We start from the raw sequence: 20,488 nt of genomic DNA on the forward strand, positions 1-20,488 counted from the left end.
GAAAAACTTTTTTTTTTTTTTTTAATTTTTTTTTTTCAACGTTTTTTAATTTATTTTTGGGACAGAGAGAGACATAGCATGAACGGGGGAGGGGCAGAGAGAGAGGGAGACACAGAATCGGAAACAGGCTCCAGGCTCCGAGCCATCAGCCCAGAGCCTGACGCGGGGCTCGAACTCACGGACCGTGAGATCGTGACCTGGCTGAAGTCGGACGCTTAACCGACTGCGCCACCCAGGCGCCCCGAAAAACTTTTAAAAATGGTAATTTCACCTGTGGTGACTCTGCCATTTCAAGACATAGGTACTTTGACAAGCAAATCTGAAGGCAGGATAGAAAGCAAATTCAAGCATTTACATGTTTGCCCTACTTGTAATTTTCACATTTAACACATCGCTAACATAACTAAACCAGAGGCCTTGCACCAGGCTACAATGCAATAACAACGATAAAAGAACTCCTTGATAAGTGATTCACAGAAGTGACCTCGTTATCAAAATGCCTCTGCACACAGGTGTTCTAAGGAAAGAAGCACATGGCTGTGTGGAAGCTGCATGGTAAACAGGCGCCGGGCGGGAGCAGATGGGGAAAAGGCACAGGAGGCTCACAGCCTCTCCCATCTTTACAATACAATAAAGGGAATCGATTCTGTGCTCTGGGTGTGACTGTGGCAATTTGGAGTCATTTAACTTTAATATGACCCCGTGAAGACAATTCAGCATTAAACAGTGATTATGGGATTCAGTGGACTACTGGCTATTATACACAGAACCATGGACTGTCAGAACGGGAAGGACCTTGGGGGTCGTTTCCTCCAGGCTCCTTCCTCGTTTCACAGATTAGAGACGCTGAGAGGAGACTCCATGGCTGTGCGAGGGCAGATTTAAGATTGGACTTTGAGCCTCCTGACACTACAGTCTTCCAATAAGCTAGGCAGCAAACGACAGGCTCACAGGGGGCCTGACATACAGCATCCTTTTCTCCCCACTGCCAAAGCTAAGGCTCCCTCCACCTCCCCTGGGGTTCCAGGTCAGCCTCGGGCCCTGCAATGTTCTGCAGACCTGCAGGCAGGCCCTTCCCACACCCATCGAGCCCAGCAAGTGCATCACCTCCACCCTGGAATCCCTGGGTATACTGCAGTGAAACACCATATGACCACCTGGAAAAGTGTAAACACCTAATAGTTCAGCAATGAATCCATCTTTAGTGCATTTCGCTGAATCTCTCACCACCTCTACTGAGTGAGCCTTCCTTGGTCAAAATGGCTGGAGGCCCCTATGCACACAGAGGTGCACGAAGTCACTTATTTCACCCAACTTACAAAGGTTTTACTTGGGTTCTTGTTTGACAAATATAATACTAGCCCATGATTCTCCCTGCGAATCACAGGCAGAAAACCAAGTAATTCCCCTGAATCTACAAATGTTTAATGTTTACCTTTTTTCTCCCTGTTCTAGGTCACACTCAAAGTTAGCACTGCTTTTGCTTTAAACAAAGATGATTTCCAGTGTGGTGGGGAAAGGTGGTTCTCTATCTTGGACTGATAGCAAAGGAGATAATTTTTAAAGACAGGCCATTTAAAGTCCTGGGCTAATTTCCTGGGGCAGCTGAGTGGCTCAGTTAAGCATCTGACCCTTGATTTTTGGTTCAGGTCATGATCTCATGGTTCATGAGATCGAGCTCCACCAGGCTCTATGCTAACAGTGTGGCACCTGTTTGGAATTCTCTCTGTCTCTCTGTCTCTCTGTCTCTCTCTGTCTCTCTCTCCTTTCTCTGCCTCTCCCCACCCCCAACCTCACCCCATGTGTGTGCCTGCGCACTCTCTCTCAAAATAAATAAATAGTCTTTAAAAAAAAGTCCTGGGGCCCATTTCCGGATTCTCTCAAGTGAGGGCAAGGATCTTGCCCAAGGCCCCAGTCGAAGCAGCTAATAAGCACTAGAAACACCAAGTCATCAATATAAAAGCAGCACTTAAAACACTGCAAGGTATTTTACTTGTCAATGTATATTAGCAAGCCAACTATCCTTCTAAAATTAAGATTCTTGTAGGGGTGCCTGGGTGGCTCAACTGGTTGGGCATCCGACTTCAGCTCAGGTTATGATTTCACAGTCCGTAGGTTTGAGCCCCACGTCAGGCTCTGAGCTGACAGCTCAGAGCCTGAAACCTCCTTCAGATTTTGTGTCTCCCTCTCTCTTTGCCCCTCCCCGGCTTGTGCTCTGTCTCTGTCTCTCAAAATTAATAAATAAAAACATTTAAAAATTTTTAAAAAAAGATTCTTGTAAAACCTCACAAATGACCAGGAAAAAAAACCTACACAAATTACACTAAAATTATGGCTTTGTCAGTAATTAAAGATCACTGGCCTGAATCTTGTTAATGTATACTTTCTTTTCTTTTTTTCTTTCCTTTCCTTCCTATTTTCTTTTGGATATTTAATTCCTTTAGGCCAGTAAAGAATCAACTTTTCATTTGTGGCAGAAAACTAGGCAAAAAAGAGAGATCTAACAGATAATATTGTTATTTCCTAAAAATTAAATTTACTCCAAGGATTAAAACACTCACATTTATATTCAAGTTCCTCAATGATATAATTTTCATTCTAATCTATATCCCAAAGTGTTATTTATTATTAACACCATTACCTTAGCTTAGTAATTATCTAATAATTTTAACAAGGTGCTTCCAACTGGCATGATATACAATTTGCTTTGTTGAGGTTTTTTTTTTCCCCTTTACCCAGGAAAATGTCATAATAGATAATTTCATAATAGTCTCTTGTGTTTAAAATCTGGTTCCTGGAAATGATTCATACAAGTCAACTATTAGCTTTGCAGTGACATTTTGCAGAAATGTCAACGACACCTCAGATGCACCTGTTTTGTTTGGCAGTAAAGGTACTTTGCCAACATTCACAGTGCAGAGGCAGCATTACCAGTTTTTATAAAATCTGTGCTCAATTGTTTCGCTCACCACTACTAAATACAAGACTGTGTTTTCGAATGTATATTCATGTTATGGTCAAGAAATTTGATATATGCACCAACTACACAAAAATTCAATCCTACTTCCAGTTTTCCAAATATGAGGCCACACTTTACCGAGCGAGATGGAGAACAGCTTCCACTACATTTGAGCCATCTTTGGCGCTGGTTTCACAGAATAATGCCCCATAGGTCTGTAGAAAAGAAATACACACAATTAAATGAAGAATTCTCTCTCTCTCTCTCTCTCTCTCTCTCTCAGGTCTCTTTCTTAGGTCTCCTGGAATTTTAGCTTTTAAAACCATCAAATAAAATAAAAATACTCTTCTGTTGAGGATGCTAATAGCCAAGAAACTGGATTCAGAGTTTCAATGCTTTAAGAAAGAGTGAATCTGAATCTAGTTATGCCAGAAACAGTTTCTAGTCAGAGGAATTTTATTTTGCCTTAAAAGTAAGCACTGTACACAATTTCATGTTTTAAGGTTCTTCCCACAGTCCTATCGCAGTTGCTACAAATGTTCTCTAAAAGATCATCTGAGAGAAGTAAAAATGATAGCTTAAGGTAACCACTCACGAATTAAACGTCCATCAAAAGTATGTGTCCTTTGGGCCAGCAGCTAACACACATCCCTTCACACTATCATCTTTTCCTATCAAGATTCAGCAACCTCCATGTTGCTAAAACCAACTGACATCTTCTAGGCCTCTATTATTCAACCTCCCAGCAGTTATGTATATGATCACTGATCATATTCTCCTGCTTCAAACCTTTCAATGCTTCTCATTCCTCCTCAAGTAACGCTCAAGTGCTTCACCACGGCTGACAATGCAGTCCCAGCCCACCCCCCAGCTTTACCTGCCATCATCTCCCCTCACTCACAATGCTCCAATTACCCTGACCTTCCCTCCGTTTCTCCAACGTTCTAAATTCCCTCCTACCTCGGGACCTGTGCACCTGCTGTTTCCCTTACCTGGGTTATGCCCTTCCCCCATCAAACCCCTTCTGCAGGCTGACTCCTACCACCCTTTGGGGTTTTTAGGTAATCCTCCCCGGAGGTTAAGATTCAGTGTTCTCTCACCCTGACAAGTTGCTGCACAGCCCTCTGTGGTTTTCCTGCATTGCACTTGCCACAAGTGTAATGGATGAAGTTACTTTTGTGTCTTTGCCTGGAGACAATTTCCCTCAGGAAAGGCCTGGGTGTGGGCAACACTGTCCATGTGGGACAAGGGGAGGATGTAATGGCTGCTCTGGAGCATGGAGAGAGAGAACGACACAATGGGGAAGGATTCCACTCCACAGTGGGAACTTCACCCATGAGCCCCTGTGGATTCCACAGAAAATGCATAAAAATCACAAAATTCTAGTGGAAATGGGTAGCGCTGCTGCTGAGTTCTAGAGCTAGGATGTCAGGGGGTGAAACAGAGATTGCCTCCACAGATGCACAGGGGTAGGGGTCACAAGACACACAGGTAAACAAACCTTGGGAACTCAGAAATCCTGAGATGGGAATAAACCTGGCATATGGCCAGGAATGATGTGCTCTCAAGGGGGTGTGTGGGACAATGTGGCACGCGGATTATGTAAGTTTTACATAGATCTCCCCAGAAATAAACTACATGAAGACAAGGACTGTCTGCTTTGTGCTCTAGTCTCTGCTCAGCACACAATGAAGTGGATACAATGAAGCGTGTGTTGAATGAATCCCCTCTGTATTTCACTGCCTGGTTCTGATGTTTAGCATGTTAGGCTCACAATTCCAAGATTTAAATCAAGAAAGATTTTCCAACTGAAAATAGTGACACTGTAACTCATTGTTCAAGCCTGCATGTCCATGCTACAGGGCAGCCCTTCCATGGTGCTGATGACAGACAACAATGACCACAGTATCAGATCAGACTGTTAGGGCATGAATTTATCCGACCCAAGTACCTCTGATTCCTTGTTGGGGAAGGACAGGTCATGAGAGGGCCCTGGAGCATTCTCACACACTGGTAATAATGGCAGAATAAACACTTCCCATGGTAATAGGCTGGATAGACATGGGCTTCATCCTCTATTCAAGTGTATAACCAAATTTAGACTATTCAACTAAGCACAAATCTTAGAGAGAGAGAGAAAAAAAAACCAACAAGTTTCCCAATGCTCTTCTACCCAAGTGACACACTGCCCTTTGACACAGTAAACTTCTGGAACTCAACCATGTTTTCTAAACAGGAAACCCTTCTTTTTCCTTGACATTGATTCCAGAACTACAGGAGTCCAGGAACTGGTAGAGAGTGGGGAGGAAGGCAGGATAATTCTGGCTACTCTTTGTCAATGTTCTCCACTGGAGGATGACCAAGTGGTCATTTTACTTCCACGAGAGGTTTAAATCCTTGGTACAACTACATCCATTAAAGGGAGGTGAGCGGAGTTCTGCCTGGACAAGGACAGGAGACCCATCAAAAAGGATGGAGGTTGGGGGTGCCTGGGGGGCTCAGTTGGTTAAGCATCTGACTTTGGCTCAGGTCATGATCTCACCATTCATGGGTTCGAGCTCCACATCGGGCTCCGTGCTGACAGCTCAGAGCCTGGAGCCTGCTTCGGAGTCTGTGTTTCCCTCTCTCTACCCATCCCCCAGTCCCACTCTGTATCTCTCTCTCTCAAAAATAAATAAACGTTTAAAAAAAAGTTTTTTTTTTTTATTTTATTTTATTATTATTTTTTTTTTATTAAAAATTTTTTTTTCAACGTTTTTTATTTATTTTTGGGACAGAGAGAGACAGAGCATGAACGGGGGAGGGGCAGAGAGAGAGGGAGACACAGAATCGGAAACAGGCTCCAGGCTCCGAGCCATCAGCCCAGAGCCTGATGCGGGGCTCGAACTCACGGACCGCAAGATCGTGACCTGGCTGAAGTCGGACGCTTAACCGACTGCGCCACCCAGGCGCCCCTAAAAAAAAGTTTTAAAAAAGGATGGAGGTTTGCCAAAATACCTCTTAAAGTGAACGTAGACAAAAGTGAAGGGCCATAAACTACAAAGCTCATGAACTGCTAAGGTCTATCCCAATAGACCCACTTTTACCCTTACCATGGCTAGCTTTTCTCCAAAGTATCCTGGGACACACTTTTGTCCCTCTGCTGCAGCAGCATCACGAAGATCAGCCTTGTTTCCCACCAACATGATAGGAATGCTCTCCTGGGTTGCATCCTGCCATAAAGAATAAAATTGTGTGTTCATCAAACACCGAGCAAGTTCCACTGACAAGAGCAGCAATACCAACCGCAGCTTCCATTCTCCAAATGCCCCTCGGGTGCCAAGTGACATAGAGGGACGATCTTTAAGCCTCAAAATATCTCTAAAAAGAGTCAGACTTGTTCCTATTGCCAAGTGAGAACACTGAAATTCAGAGAGGCCAAATAAGAACTTGTAAAGGCCCAGGCCACGGTCCAAATGCACTCCATCCCCCCTGCCACCGTACAAACCAATATAAACTCAAGAGGCATGACCACAGAATTATATTTGGCTGTGGCGCCCACAGCATTTTCTGCAGCTTTCACTCCAAAGAGCGGTGATGACCAGTCAACTTCGTTATCTCAGGTACAAAACACACAGGAAATCCCTCAGCCATAATGGGATAAAAACAGAGCCTGAGGGCTCCACATGCACTGCTGTCTGGTTTACAACAAAAGCAAAATATGAAGTTTCTAAAAGGTTCATTTTTCTTACAAGAGTTAATTACCAATCATTCAAAGGAATCAATTGTAAGGATAATGCTCCTAAATCAACTTACACAAACTGTACCACCATCTGGGACCACACGAGCTGGCAGAGCGTGAAATGAGAGAAGCACAGCTGAGTTTGAGGCCCCCCGCTCCCACCACCGGGCTGCCGGTGTGGGTGTGTGAAATCAGGCAAATCTCTTCATGTTTCTGCCTCAGTTTCCCCACTTGTAAAATGAAGGAGTTAGTAAGAGCACACGTGACCTCAAAAGGTGCTGATGAGAACAGAGGAAGATGACCTGACCAGCACAGAAAAACAGGGTTCTGGTTCCTAAGCACGAGAAGCAGGAGCCCCGACTAAGGCACATGGGACGTGCCCTTTGCGGTGTCTAAGATACAAGTTGTTCTTTCAGTTTGGTGCCCTACCTGTCACGAGATCAAGAAATAAGCATTAAAAATGATGACATTATACCTGACTTCCTTTCTCTTCAGCCCATTTTCCTTGCACCAGAGTGCGATAACAGCAAAGGGGGAAAGGAAATAAAAGGCCCTTCCAGAAACTAGGCACCCCATCCACTAACGTGTTAATTAATTGTGCTTCTTGGGCAAACTGCTCAGGTTCCAAGGGGGCACCATTTGGAAGCCATTAAACAAATATTCACTTAAGTAAGCCAAGAACCCAAGCATCCAAATGACTTCCCAAAGTCATTCCAGTAAAGACTGGCAGTTCCTTTAGGTCTTGACTCAAACTTCACCTTCCAGGGAGGCCATGCTGACCACACCACCTGCGGTCCAGTGCCTCATCATCAGGCCCCTTCCCCTGCCCTCTTCTTGTTGCTACAAGATTTGTTATTTTCTATCATTCTATTTATTTTACATATTTATTGCTGGTTATGTTTCTCCTACTAGAGTGCAAGCTCCGTAAGGATAGGGCTTTCAGTTTATTAATGGATACGCTACAGGCTCTAGAATAGTACGTGCACAAAGGAGGCACTCCCAAAATGCTCTTGAACGTGTAAAAGTCAGGAAGAGATCCTACATCTCAAGTGTCTCCTCCCTTCAACTTTCACCCAATTATTCAATCAATACATTATTCATGACAGGTAAGTAAATGGCCAAAATTTAACTTTATCCCTAATTTTGTTGCATGATTTTGTAACCCAGTGGTTTTTATCAAAGTATATTCATTAATAATTCAGAGGGTCTGTTCACCACTGAAGTTCTACAACCCTCTGGCTTACCCCAACAATCATAATCTGAGTTTCTACCCATATTTATAGTGGCCATATAAACTGTCCCTACAGGGGATGCCTGGGTGGCTCAGTCAGTTAAGTGGTCAACTTCAGCTCAGGTCATGATCTCATGGTTCCTGAGTTTGAGCTCCACATCAGACACTCTGCTATCAGTGCAGAGGCTGCTTCCTATCCACTTTGGATCCTCTGTCTCTCTCTGCCCCTCCCCACTCTTGCTCGCTCTCTCTCTCTCCCTCTCAAAAATAAACATTTAAATAAATAAATAAATTGTCCCTGTAGAATTTCCTCAAATTAGAGTGAGCCATGGCAAAGGTTTATCATGCTTTGTTTTTTTCTGAAGGTGAAAGTCTAATGCCAACTGGTATCTAATTTTTCCCGATTGCAAATTCAATCATTCATCTTCAATACAGTTTTCATCCTTTTCAGACCCTGTGAAAGATGATCCAAAGAGCGAAAAAGGTCACTTTATCATGTGTTGGTGATTAGCAAATCATGGCAAATTATGAGGTCCTGGTACATGCTGTGGCTGGTCACTAAGGGCCGTTTCAACATGGGCTGACCTTGCCTTTAGGCCTCCTTTCCTTGAGCATAAATCCAAAGACTTAAAACAAAGACTAAGTCTAAAAACAACAACAACAATTAAAAAACCAAACAAACAAAAAACAAAGACTAAGTCTGATAGTTTTAACAACAAAAAGTTTTGCTATAGATTTTGAATTTCTGTGAGGTATGAGTTTGCTGGGATTATGTCATTCTGGACTCATCGCTCTGTCCCAGGGAGGTCTGTCTATTCCCTTGAGCAGCTGCTTTTCCTCTGTTGACTGATGGTACCTTGGAATTCCTTTTTGGACCTCAAAAGCTTTTCTCAACCCACTGCTTACTCTGGCACTTTATCCCAGTAGCAACCAGGGTTGAATCAGGAGAGCCAATTCCCCATTCAACCCCTAACCTCTAAATAACCACAAGCCATTGTCCTATTCTTTCTCTACCTCAAGTTTCACATAAAAAAGTGAGAAAAACATTACACTTTTTACTTCTTTTCTCAGATACATTACACAGATGAATATAACATGTGGAAAGTTTTGTGAAATAAAAATCCTACATAAATGTCAACACACTTTCATCATTATTTATAACAAATTTAAGTCATGATATTTCAGTAGAACAAAATGCACATTTCTTTGTCATTTCTCACATCACTTCTTTAGTTAGAAAGAGATCATTAATTCTATTTTTGATAGGGTATTAAATAGGCCCAACTGAAGAATCTAGAGGCTAACCTGGTATCATACAGCAATCAGTTCTGTGTTTAGTCACCACTGTACTATTTCATGCCTGTTAAAAATTATAGATAATGGACTTAATTGAAAAATTATATCAGCCACTATTTTTTTTTAATTTTATTTTTTCTAAAAGAGTATATTGAGTGGTGCCTGGGTGGCTCAGTTGATTGGGTGACTGACTTCAGCTCAGGCCATGATCTCTCGGTTTGTGAGTTCGAGCCCCGTGTAGGGCTCTGTGCTGACAGCTCAGAGCTTGGAGCCTACTTATGATTCTGTGTTTCCCCCTCTCTCTGCCCCTCCCCTGCTCACGCTCTGTGTCTGTCTCTCAATAATAAATAAATGTTAAAAAAAATTAAAAGAGTATATTGAACCATAGCTTGTAGTTTTATGTTGATTAATAACTGCTGGGGGCTCCTGGGTGGCTCAGTCAGTTAAGCGACTGACTTTGGCTCAGGTCATGATCTCATGGTTCATGAGTTTGAGCCCCACGCTGGGCTCTGTGCTGACAGCTCAGAGCCTGGAGCCTGCTTTGGATTCTGTGTCTCCCTCTCCCCTTCTGCCCTTTCCCCATTCATGCTCTGTCTCTCAAAAATAATAAATAAACATTAAGAAAAATTAAAAAAAAAATAAACGCTGACAGCAAGACACCTGGGTGGCTCAGTGGGTTAAGCATTTGACTTTTGATTTTGTTTCAGGTCATGATCTCGTCATGGTTCTGGGATCGAGCCCCACATCAAGCTCTGTACTGACAGCATGGAGCCTGCTTAGGATTCTCTCTCTCTCAAAATAAATAAACATTTAAAAAAATAAATAAAACTTAAAAAAATAACCTCTGGCAGCACACTAACTATGGTCAAAATCATTTCCTACTTTCAGAAATTATTCACCATGAAACCAAAGAAAGGTCCTCAGATGAAAGACATCATCTCATTTAACCAAAAAAAAAAAAAAAAAGAGCACAGATGTTACCACGTATGTTTAAAATACCAACTGGAGGGGCACCCAGGTGGCTCAGTGAGTTGAGCGTCCGACTTTGGCTCAGGTCATGATCTCACAGCTCGTGAGTTCGAGCCCCATATCAGGCTCTGTGCTGACAGCTCGGAGCCCTGGAGCCTGCTTCAGATTCTGTGCCTCCCTCTCTCTTTGCCCCAACCCACTTGCATTCTGTCTCTATCTCTGTCAAAAATAAATAAACATTAAAAAAATTTTTTTAAATAAACAAATAAATAAATAAAATACCAACTGGTATTTCAGTGATACCCAAATTACTGCCACCACAAGGCTGAGAACGCAGGTGCCACAGAACTGGGCCGTGCACATGCTCACATCCATGATGCGGCACCCACACATCCGGCATGCATGGAAGGCCCTGTGCAACACCCAGTCATTCTACACACTACCCCATGTGTAAAAGCAGCTTCTTCTCAGGCTGCCTACATGTGCATTTACTTCCAAAAGGGTTCTGATTTCATCTGTAAGAACACCCCCAAGTTTCATTCCCAGAAGCTCCCTTCAGTGGTATCCGTGGTTCTGTGGAAACCTACCCAGCTACTGAGGAAGAGACCAATACTGCCAAGTGTCACTGGAAACTCCCTCTAACACCCAGTCCTTCCTGTGACAGCCTGGACCAATGGTCTCTACCGGTGTGCACTTCAACCAAGAAAAGAAATCGCACGTTTCAAGATGGCCTATGACTCTCTTGTGTAATTTTTGGTTTGCTTTTCTGTGTTGAGGTCTTACCTCAATCATATCTACCCACTCTCGTACATTAAGAAAGGATTTCTCGCACGTCACATCATACAGCAGCAGAACGCCATCTGCTCTCCTGAAGTAAGACTTGGCAATACTTCTGAATCTGGCAAAGAGAAAAGCATGTTAAGTAATGGTTCTAATCCGTCCATTGGGCAGGAGCTGCCCCTTCATCTCTTTTATGCTTTTTTTCTCATCTTCTAGAATAAGCCTCCCCCGAGAAGACTCTAACGGCAACCGTCACTGTGAAACAGCCACCTCCAAGGACTGGGATGTCTCAGCGGAAGGTAACTGGACAACAATCTGGGGTGCTAATCTACAAGAGCCAATCAATTTCTCCATCAAACTACCCCAAGAATGTCTGCAAACCGCAAAACATAACCAGGACAAGGTTGAAGCATAATTTCTTAAAAATTTCAGCCTTGGCAACAAGCTCCTGAACCTACGCGTGGGACACAGAAGAGGGAGGGAGATGCACAAGAGAGAAAATCTCTGTTTTGGTGGGGGGGGGGGGGTCACACGAAAGAAGAACAATGGCTGCAACAGGCCAGAAACTGTACACACAAGGTGAGGGGCAGCTCGTGAGGGGAAGAGCATATACCTCAACGTGTATGTCCCAACTCTAAGCCAACTGCCCTATTTTATATTATCTTCAGTAAGGCCACATCAACCGTGAATGTTTTTTATTCCTTTTTTTAAAAAATATTTTTTAAATGTTTTTTAACATTTAGAGGGCAGGGGCAGAGAGATGGGGACAGAGGATCTGAAGCAGGCTCCATGCCGACAGCAGAGAGCCCGATGCGGGGCTTGAACTCACAAACTGTGAGATCATGACCTGAGTTGAAGTCGGTCGCCCAACCAACTGAGCCACCCAGGCATCCCAACCACAAATATTTTTTTGTTTTTTTAATTAATTTTTTAATGTTTATTTATATTTGAGAGAGAGAAAGAGAGAGAGAGAAAGAGAGAGAGAGTGCGTGAGTAGGAGGGATACAGAGAGACAAAAACAGAGAAACTGAAGTAGGCTCCAGGTTCTGAGCTGCCAGCACAGAGCCTGACATGGGGTTCGAACCCACGAACTGCGAGATCATGACCTGAGCCAAAGTCGGGTGCTTAACTGACTGAGCCACCCAGGCGCCCCATGAATGTTTTTTAAACGTTGAAACTCAGCCTGCTCCAGAATATGAGCTCCGGGTGAACAGCTTTTACATATCTGTGTCTGTTCCCTGCTGAATCTTAGCAGCCTGAGTAGTGCCTGGTACACAGGCAGGCAGCACCCAAATTTAGTTGAACAACTGGAGAGATTCTATTTCCAAAGAGTTAGACAAGATTAAAACCTGTGCTTAATACTTATGGTCATTGGCAATGAATGCAAGATAAGGCAATGCCACCCAACATGAGTCTTCCATTTAGTTTGTGCCTCTGCCCTTGAACTGAAGGAAGCGGACAGATTCTCTTTTCCATCACTTACTGTACCCGACTAAGTACCTGCCCCCACTGACACTGCATTTGGACTGCTGGGTCACCTAAATTCCCTTCTTCTCTTTTTCCCCAAGTCAACACAGGCTCAGAGGAAGCCTAAAGATCACCACGGACAACTGACAGGTAAGTGAAGGAGGGAAGAATGTGGCAAAAAGTGTGCATTCCTGAAATTGTAATATAATTACATGATCACGAGCAGAAAAAAACACCAAGCACCTTAGGAGGCTTGTCTAGGCAAACCTAAGCAGAGCCCAAAGCACCAAACAAAGCACTTGCCTCTCCTGACCGGCTGTATCCCAGAGCTGCAGGACCGTTCGCTCTCCATCCACAATGAGAGTTTTCATTTGAAAATCAACTCCTAAGAAGGAATTATAAGAGAACATGAGGGAACATGATGTAAATAATTCTATTGTTCTTTTACTCTCAAGCACTACTGGGATAAGACAAAAGCCAATAAGCCCAAGCTCAGTGAGGTAAACAGGAATGAATGTGGCCTTCAAGGAGACTGACCTTCAGATACTAATTACAAGTCAGACCACACGTGTGCACACAGATGTACCATCTGCAGGTTGGCTGACTTGGGGAAGGATTTAATCTATGGACAAAAGGAAAATCTATGTTCTATTTGCTTGGGTAATCAGATGAACTCAGTTATGTCTCTGTGTTTATGTGTGTGCATGTGTATGTGCTTGTGTGCACATAAACATGTGCATATGTGTATGTATGTGCATGTGTATGAGTGTGTATACGGGTAAGACACACATACGTGCCATGCTCTTTAGCAACTGAACAAAACACTGCAGTCTTTTTATGAATCAAATTACAGTGAACTTTCAGCTTTGTTATCTTGAAGGGTATGTAACAAAGGACCATAAATTTACAAAGACACCCACTGTGAAGAGGGTAATCAATCTGTTCTAATATTTCCAGTTATCAAAATAAGAACTCTTAGATGAAGAACAAAAGTGAATGATAATTTGCGTATCTTCAACCCTATTTACTGATTATTATGCAAATCTGGGAAATCAGGACACTTCTTTTCTTGTTCTCAGAAGTATTTACTCATGTATTCCATTGTAAAGGAGGGGAGGGATCATACACCTGCCTATGATTTTGACCATGACAAACTGGCCATTAATAATGTCACTTTATCAACAAGTGACATCTTATCAGAAAAGCTTTCCCTGGCCACCCTGTGTGAGATTTCGCCTCTCTCCAAACCTCATATTTTTTTATTTGTTTTTCACCGACTCCCGTCCTTTGGGATGTAGCTTCCTTCGAGGCTAGGTTTTAGTTGACTGTTCATTGTGTGCCCTCAGCACCTACAACTGCATTTGGCTCATAGAAGAACCCAGGAAATGTTTGCTGAACAAATGAATCTCCAGCTCTGAACTTGGTTCAGTTTTTCTGACCGGCTAAGTAGATTATCTTTGTCCTTTGTCAGTCTTCTTTTCCTAAAGTTGGGCCTTCACTAAAACAGAAGAGGACCATTCTACAGACAAGGAGACACACACACACACACACACACGCATGTACGTATACAGAGAGAGATCTGTATATCTGTGTATCTAATCTCTAAAGAAAATAAACTCAAGCTAAACAAGGTCATCTCCCCATTATCAACTGAAGAAGGAACCATACCCAAAGTGGCACTTGTATTTCCTCGAAATTCATTCTTGCAAAGTCTCATGAGGAAACTAGACTTCCCCACTGCAGCATCTCCAGCAAGCACAATCTTGTAAGCCTTCTGTGAGCTGGAAGATTTATGGTTACCATCCACCATGTCTGTCTAGGGGACAAAAGCCACAGTGGGTGATAAAGGTCATGCCAGTTTTCTTCCTGAAAAGTTATATGACACAGTGTTCATGAATAAAATACCTCAGCAACTACCTACCGGTGGTGACAGTGCCGAGATGGGCTTTCTCGAAGAACTGACAATGCTGCCTTCACTAGAGGGCCCCTGGGGCTTCCAGTCCAAGATGGAAGCCACGCCTTCTGCACCAAACGTCTCTTCATCTCTTATATCAGGAACCTAATTTTTTTTTAAGGCAGCGATTAAAAAACAAAGTCTCTCATTACACATATACATCATGGATTAGAGAGAAGAAAAATAAGTAGCTGAATCTATAGTCAGTGCTGTTAGGGAACAGAGTAGCCCCGAATGGCAATCTGTGAGAATATCTTCCCAACTTGGTGGAGGGAAAAACCATTCGGCTGACTATGTTTCATATTTATAACCGTTAAGTTGTATTCCCATGACGGATACAAGTCAAACGGGGTGACAGATTTCTATCAAAGGTAAGGCCCAGGAGACCATGATTTCTGGGGCTTACATCTGTGTCTGAAGCATCGCCCGCAAAGCTCTCCTGCATGCCGTGTGACCTCTGAAGTCCCCTCTGGTGCTTGTACTCCACCTCTGAGTCGTACTCATTGGAGTCTCTCAGGGTAGACAAGCCGCTGTCAAAGCAGCTCTCAGGCAGGCTGTCAACCTCACAATTCATTCTCTGCATTGGATCACAGAGGGCCAACGAGTCACAGTCCTCATCCACATAGGAAGAGCGGGATGACCTGGTGACAAAGGGGAAGAGAGATTTACCGGAGAGCTCACAAAGCTCAGGACCACACAGCAGTGGACTCCAGAAGATCAACACTCTAGCTTTGGCCAAGAACCACAATGTATTCCATGATTATGCATCAGGGGAAACAAAATGTTCAAAGCAATATCAGTTCATTCCATGCAACAATCAGTTAACATAAAGATACTCAAATCAAACATTTAACAAAAATGAAGCTGTTTTTAAAATCACTTTATTTCCTGATACAAAAGGAATTACAGTGTCCAGGGCATAAATGCAATCTCAAGTTGAGTTAAGAAAAATGTATGCAGAACACGTGAACCTTTTTACTCTGATGTGTTCGGAACATATTCCAAATAGCTTGTCCATTTCTGGATAACTCTCTACTTAAAAGAGATGCTGAGAACCTGGACAGCGAAGGCATCTATGGTGACATGAGACTCAGATACAAGAAATAGTTCCGTGAACTCAGCTTAAGTCTCGTGAACTCAGCTTAAGTCTTAACAGTTTCTCTCCTCAAATACTCAAAGAGTTGACACATAATGAAGAAGAATACATTCTCTCAAGTTGCACAAGACAAAATAAGGGCCAACTGATAAACTTTTCCAGGAGTCATACTTCTAAACAACATGGTGAAAAATGACAGGCTATTAGAAAGGTATGGTACTAGAATATGACCTGGGAGTTTTCTGCCAGTAGGTGTTGATACAGAGTCTAGAAAGACTCCTGTAGGAAAGGTACTTGGATAAAGGCTAGATCCCCTGACTTCTATGGATGTTTCCATTTATCAAACTCTCTAACATCTTATAAGTGAGGCAGAAATTAACATCAAACAGGAGAATCAAAAGAAACCACATTATTTCCCTAAATACTTTTGCTTTTCCATTTGATTTTCACAAAAACCTAAGTTTATGTTGAAATAAAAGCAAGGGCTATAACTCATTTAGTCCCCACTATACTCTGGGGACCATTCTGGCCACTTGGAATAGACCATCTCATCAGAATGGAGAAATGGGCAGGGTATGTAAGTGTACAGAGATAAAAATATTAAGAGATTAATATGCTTAGAAAACAGAAGGTGATCTCAAATATAAGTAAATATAAGCCATATAAATCTGAGAACTCAAAAATATTTTGATGCCATTAGCAAATGTGTCAAATTAATTAAAAAGGTAATAACTTAAACCACCAAACTCTCCCTAAATATGTTGCTCATATCCTGGGGCATGTATTCACACCATATCTGTAGCTAGCTATCTGTGTGTGTGTGTGTGTGTGTGTGTGTGTGTGTGTGTGTACATTCTCTTGTTGTTTTATAATTTATGAAACTCTCCTTCTAAAACTGATTTAGGTAACACTATAAGGAAACTAAGAAAACCATACTCATAATACAGTACAAACTACTTCAGCTCCATGTAATTATTGATCAGAACTTTTTTTAAAAACTTATTCAGATTTTTGATAAGGAATGAAGAAGTGAAATCCTGAATTGAGAAATCACTTCCATGAATATCTAGACTCCAAATTAAAAATATAGGTACAGATCAGACTTTCTCAAAATCAAGTTCCAGACATACTCTTTTAAAAGTAAACTATTCTTACTTCCCCAAAGAATATTTTCATCATAATTAAATATGTACAAATATAGAACAAGTCATATTTTTGTTACAGATCTTAGAGAAAACACAAAACTAAAACAAATAGACAAGTTAAAACCTAGTAAGGCCACAAAAGCAATAAAATTCACAATGTGCTTTTGAGTTTTTATATTAGCATCAAAAAGTAAATTTAAATGTTGATTTCTTACATCAAATTAATGACCCTCCAAAGGGGACATCAGTCCAGACCCTACTGGCCCACTGGTTCCTATTCAGGGTGATGAGCACCTGAGTGCTATGCTCTTATCTCTCTGAGCCACAGGCGTGTGATGACTTTGTCCCTTAGAACCTACTGTTGAGGAGTTCTTAGTCCAGTACTATTCAGTCTTACCCATAGTGTGTAATCTTTTCCAGAAAGAACTATGGTAAAATTTCTGAAATAGTTTTCAGTTATGTATCTTTTCCCTTATGTGCTTAGAATTGATCTTAAATATCAGTCCAGAAAAAGCACATTGCACCCACACATTGTTAAAAAGAAGGAGCCTGGGTGGCTCAGTTGGTTAAGCTGTGCTGGCAGCTCACAGCCTGGAGCCTGCTTCAGATTCTCCCTCTCTCTGCCCCTCCCTTGCTCTCTCTCTCTCTCTCAAAAAATGAACATTTAAAAAAAAATTTAAATAAAGATAAAAAATGTCTACTGCTTAGTAACAGAGCAACCAAGTTGCCTACAAGTCTATAAACCATCCACATTTATTATTTCACAAATCAGTGAGCAACAAAACTTCTGATACCTGGATAGAATTTTCCTAAAAGTGACCACCAATAAGCCTTGGTAACAAACCTTTCTGAAAGGGGACCTGACCATCTCGCTATCTCCAGGATAGTAAGTACATTATTCTTGAGAACAAAAGTTCTCAAATGCAAAGGGAATGAACATGAATTGGAGGGTTGCACTGGAAATGGAGAGCTGGAAACCTAGAGTTTATGTGCTCACTTCTATTTACAAACTTTGATACACTCCAAAGTTAACTTTTTAAGTAAAACAAAGAACATATGTGTTTGTACACACATGTATACATACATGTAACCTTTCAGTCCTTATCACTAGATCTCAAGCTAGGACCAATACTTCACTTCATATGATTCAGAATAGAGGTAAATTCTCACTTCAGCTTCAATACAATAGCTCACCAACACCTACTAGTCATATTTCTATTTGTTTTTAAAGTTTCCCTGCCCTTGAACACAGCTTACATATTATGCTGAGCTATTAAACATTTACAGATCACGCCAAGAGTCTCAAAATCATATACCACACATACATCAACATCTTACACTGTAATTCCATTTATTTCCCTGAAACAGCACTCAGAGTCCATTTCTAAGGAACACGACCTGATGAGGGATGAGGTAATGGGGAGCACATGTAAAATCAAGTCATGATAACATCTTAAGGAAACTACTTTGCCCTCTCTGGGACATTTTTACTTGGAATTTTTACAGGTTCAGAAATTTAAAATAACATAGCAGAAAATAGAAATTTGTGCCCAAAGTAGATTCTACTATTTTATTAATTCACCTTTAAGGAAATTGACTTTCCTTTTAACTTTGATCCAGAATTCAAACAAAAAGTAAGTAGGTGTTAACATACCTGTCATAGCCCAGAGGTTGAGGGGAATGACCATTAAATTTGGGACTGCTTCTAGAAATTGTATTCCCTGGTGATATATTATTTATGCGCTGCAATACAAAAAATATATAAGCAATTTTTTGTTATTCAAGGTACATATAATACATATACATATACACATATATACAACACACTAGTTACCTTCCACTGTAATTCAAGTCTTGGTATCCTACATGAGTAAGTATTGAGTACGGACGCTGAGATAAAAACTTCAACAAGGCACCTGCACACAGTACCCTTGCCTCATTGTGTCTTCGGTCCAAGCCTTACTGCATAAGCGATAAAGGGGTATCCCGGTTCCCCACATCTGCCAGGACCCTGCAGTACCAACTTCTTTGGATTTCTCTCTTCTCAAACCATAATTTGGCTGAGTAACTGACCTGTCCATATGTAAAGCTACTGCATAGGAACCCCAAACTGGAAGCTGACCTCCAAAAGTGGGAGAGGAGGATTTCTGGCATGTGCCCTCTGGGGAAGTTCCCCAAATTTCCAAGAAGGGCTTAGCTTGTTTCCACAGCAGGGTTTTAAAACTAATACCTCCACTCTGATAATCTTACCACCATAGAAAATACTTACTGTGTCTAAATGCATGCCTCAGTCAGAAGTGCATTCTCCCTCCTCAGAAATGAGCAGTATTTTCTTTGTACTTCTATAAGATTTCCCACTTTTTCTTATATTATTGCCATCCATGCACATCTTAACTCCCCACTACATTATAAACTCTTCCGGGACCCAGGTCACACTTTATACATCTTTCTCTGGTTTCCCTGAACATCTAACAGAGAGTCAGTTAACATCTAGGTATTTATGTCTACAGAGGGGTGGCATATTTTTTAATTTGGGAAAATGTTGCTTCTTCTCATTAAATGGAATAGTTTCTCATTATTGTAAGTTCCCCTTTAAGAAAATACATGATTTGTGGGGTGCCTGGGCAGCTAAGTCCATTAAGCAAGTCTGACTCTTGGGTCTTGGCTCAGGTCATGGCCTCACTGTTCATGAGTCCAAGCCCCACATCGGGTTCTGTCCTGCCAGTGGGGTCCTGCTTGAGATTTTCTCTCTTCCTCTCTCTCTACCCCTCCCTGTTCATGCTTGCTCTCTTTCTCTCAAAACAAACAAACAAACAAAATACTTTAAAAAGAAAATACATTATTTTCATCAAAATATCCCACTACAAGAAGGAACAAAATGTATTCTAAAATTCTACTTGCGGGGCTCCTGGGTGGCTCAGTCAGTTAAGCATCTGACTTCAGCTCTGGTCATGATCTTACGGTTCGTGAGTTCAAGCCCCACATCAGGCTCTGTGCTGACAGCCCCGAGTCTGGGGCCTGCTTCAGATTCTGTGTCTCCCTCTCTCTCTGCCCCTCCCCCACTCACACTCTCTCTCTGTCTCTCAAAGATAAATAAATGTTAAAATTTAAAAAAAATAAAATAAAATTCTACTTGCATACCAAAGATCTGTTGAACTTGCTGTAACTGTTTTCAAGGGCACTCCTCAGGCCGTCATTACTGTCATGCAGTTTCCGGTTAGCTGTTCTACAAAGCAGATAAATTAGATAGATAGATAAGGAAAGTGGGGGTGAAAATCACTGCCTTTGCAGGCTCTCATGTTCATTCTATGGAATTACTTACCACCTCTTGCAACTTTGTACCACTCCCCTTCAAACCTCATCAACTGAGATCATAATTCATTACTAGAACTACAACTTGGTGAATCACCTCTCTTTTAAAGGTTTGGAGGCATTTAAGGAAGGAATTAGCTATGCTGTGGAATCCCCTCCCTCAGGTAGGTTCACAGTGTGAGTAGGTTTCCTGCAGGTCTCTGTTCCCTAAGTGCCTGGACCCAGCTGGCCCCCTGCGCGTGTCCCAGCCAGGTGTGGATGCGATGTGTTTTATCACACTTCTTTCTCCTCCTGGCTATTCCCACATCCTACTCATGGCCTGCCACTGCCCAGGTACCAGTTAAGGTTCCAATGTTGACTGTGGATTCAAATCCCAACACAGGCATGTACTTTCCATATAATTTATGGGAGTCATTTAAGCCGTCAAAGCCTCGGCAACCTCTTCTAAAAAATGAGGACAATAACAGAGCCCCTGCCTGAGAGCAGCCAATCTTTTCCTACTAAAGGCTTATCCACCCTTCAGATCTCAGCTCAACTGCTGCACCTGCCAGAACACTT

At 42.0% G+C, this 20,488-nt stretch overlaps 1 protein-coding gene across 2 annotated transcripts in view; it reads right to left on the minus strand.

The window, feature by feature from the left end:
• The window catches only part of RASEF (RAS and EF-hand domain containing), a 77,531-nt gene that overhangs the window by 4,597 nt on the left and 52,446 nt on the right, over positions 1 to 20,488 (minus strand). For both annotated transcript variants that reach the window (XM_049648962.1, XM_049648914.1), the window contains 9 exons: positions 19,760 to 19,844; positions 18,273 to 18,361; positions 14,784 to 15,018; positions 14,345 to 14,482; positions 14,092 to 14,239; positions 12,727 to 12,808; positions 10,960 to 11,074; positions 6,052 to 6,171; positions 3,098 to 3,174 (listed from right to left, as the gene is read on the minus strand). In XM_049648962.1, the coding sequence (XP_049504919.1) occupies positions 3,098 to 3,174; positions 6,052 to 6,171; positions 10,960 to 11,074; positions 12,727 to 12,808; positions 14,092 to 14,239; positions 14,345 to 14,482; positions 14,784 to 15,018; positions 18,273 to 18,361; positions 19,760 to 19,844 (1,089 nt within the window). The remainder of the gene's footprint in view (positions 1 to 3,097; positions 3,175 to 6,051; positions 6,172 to 10,959; positions 11,075 to 12,726; positions 12,809 to 14,091; positions 14,240 to 14,344; positions 14,483 to 14,783; positions 15,019 to 18,272; positions 18,362 to 19,759; positions 19,845 to 20,488) is intronic.

The sequence above is a fragment of the Panthera uncia genome, chromosome D4 (genome assembly GCF_023721935.1).
Source record: "Panthera uncia isolate 11264 chromosome D4, Puncia_PCG_1.0, whole genome shotgun sequence".
In the NCBI taxonomy this organism is placed as follows: domain Eukaryota; kingdom Metazoa; phylum Chordata; class Mammalia; order Carnivora; family Felidae; genus Panthera; species Panthera uncia.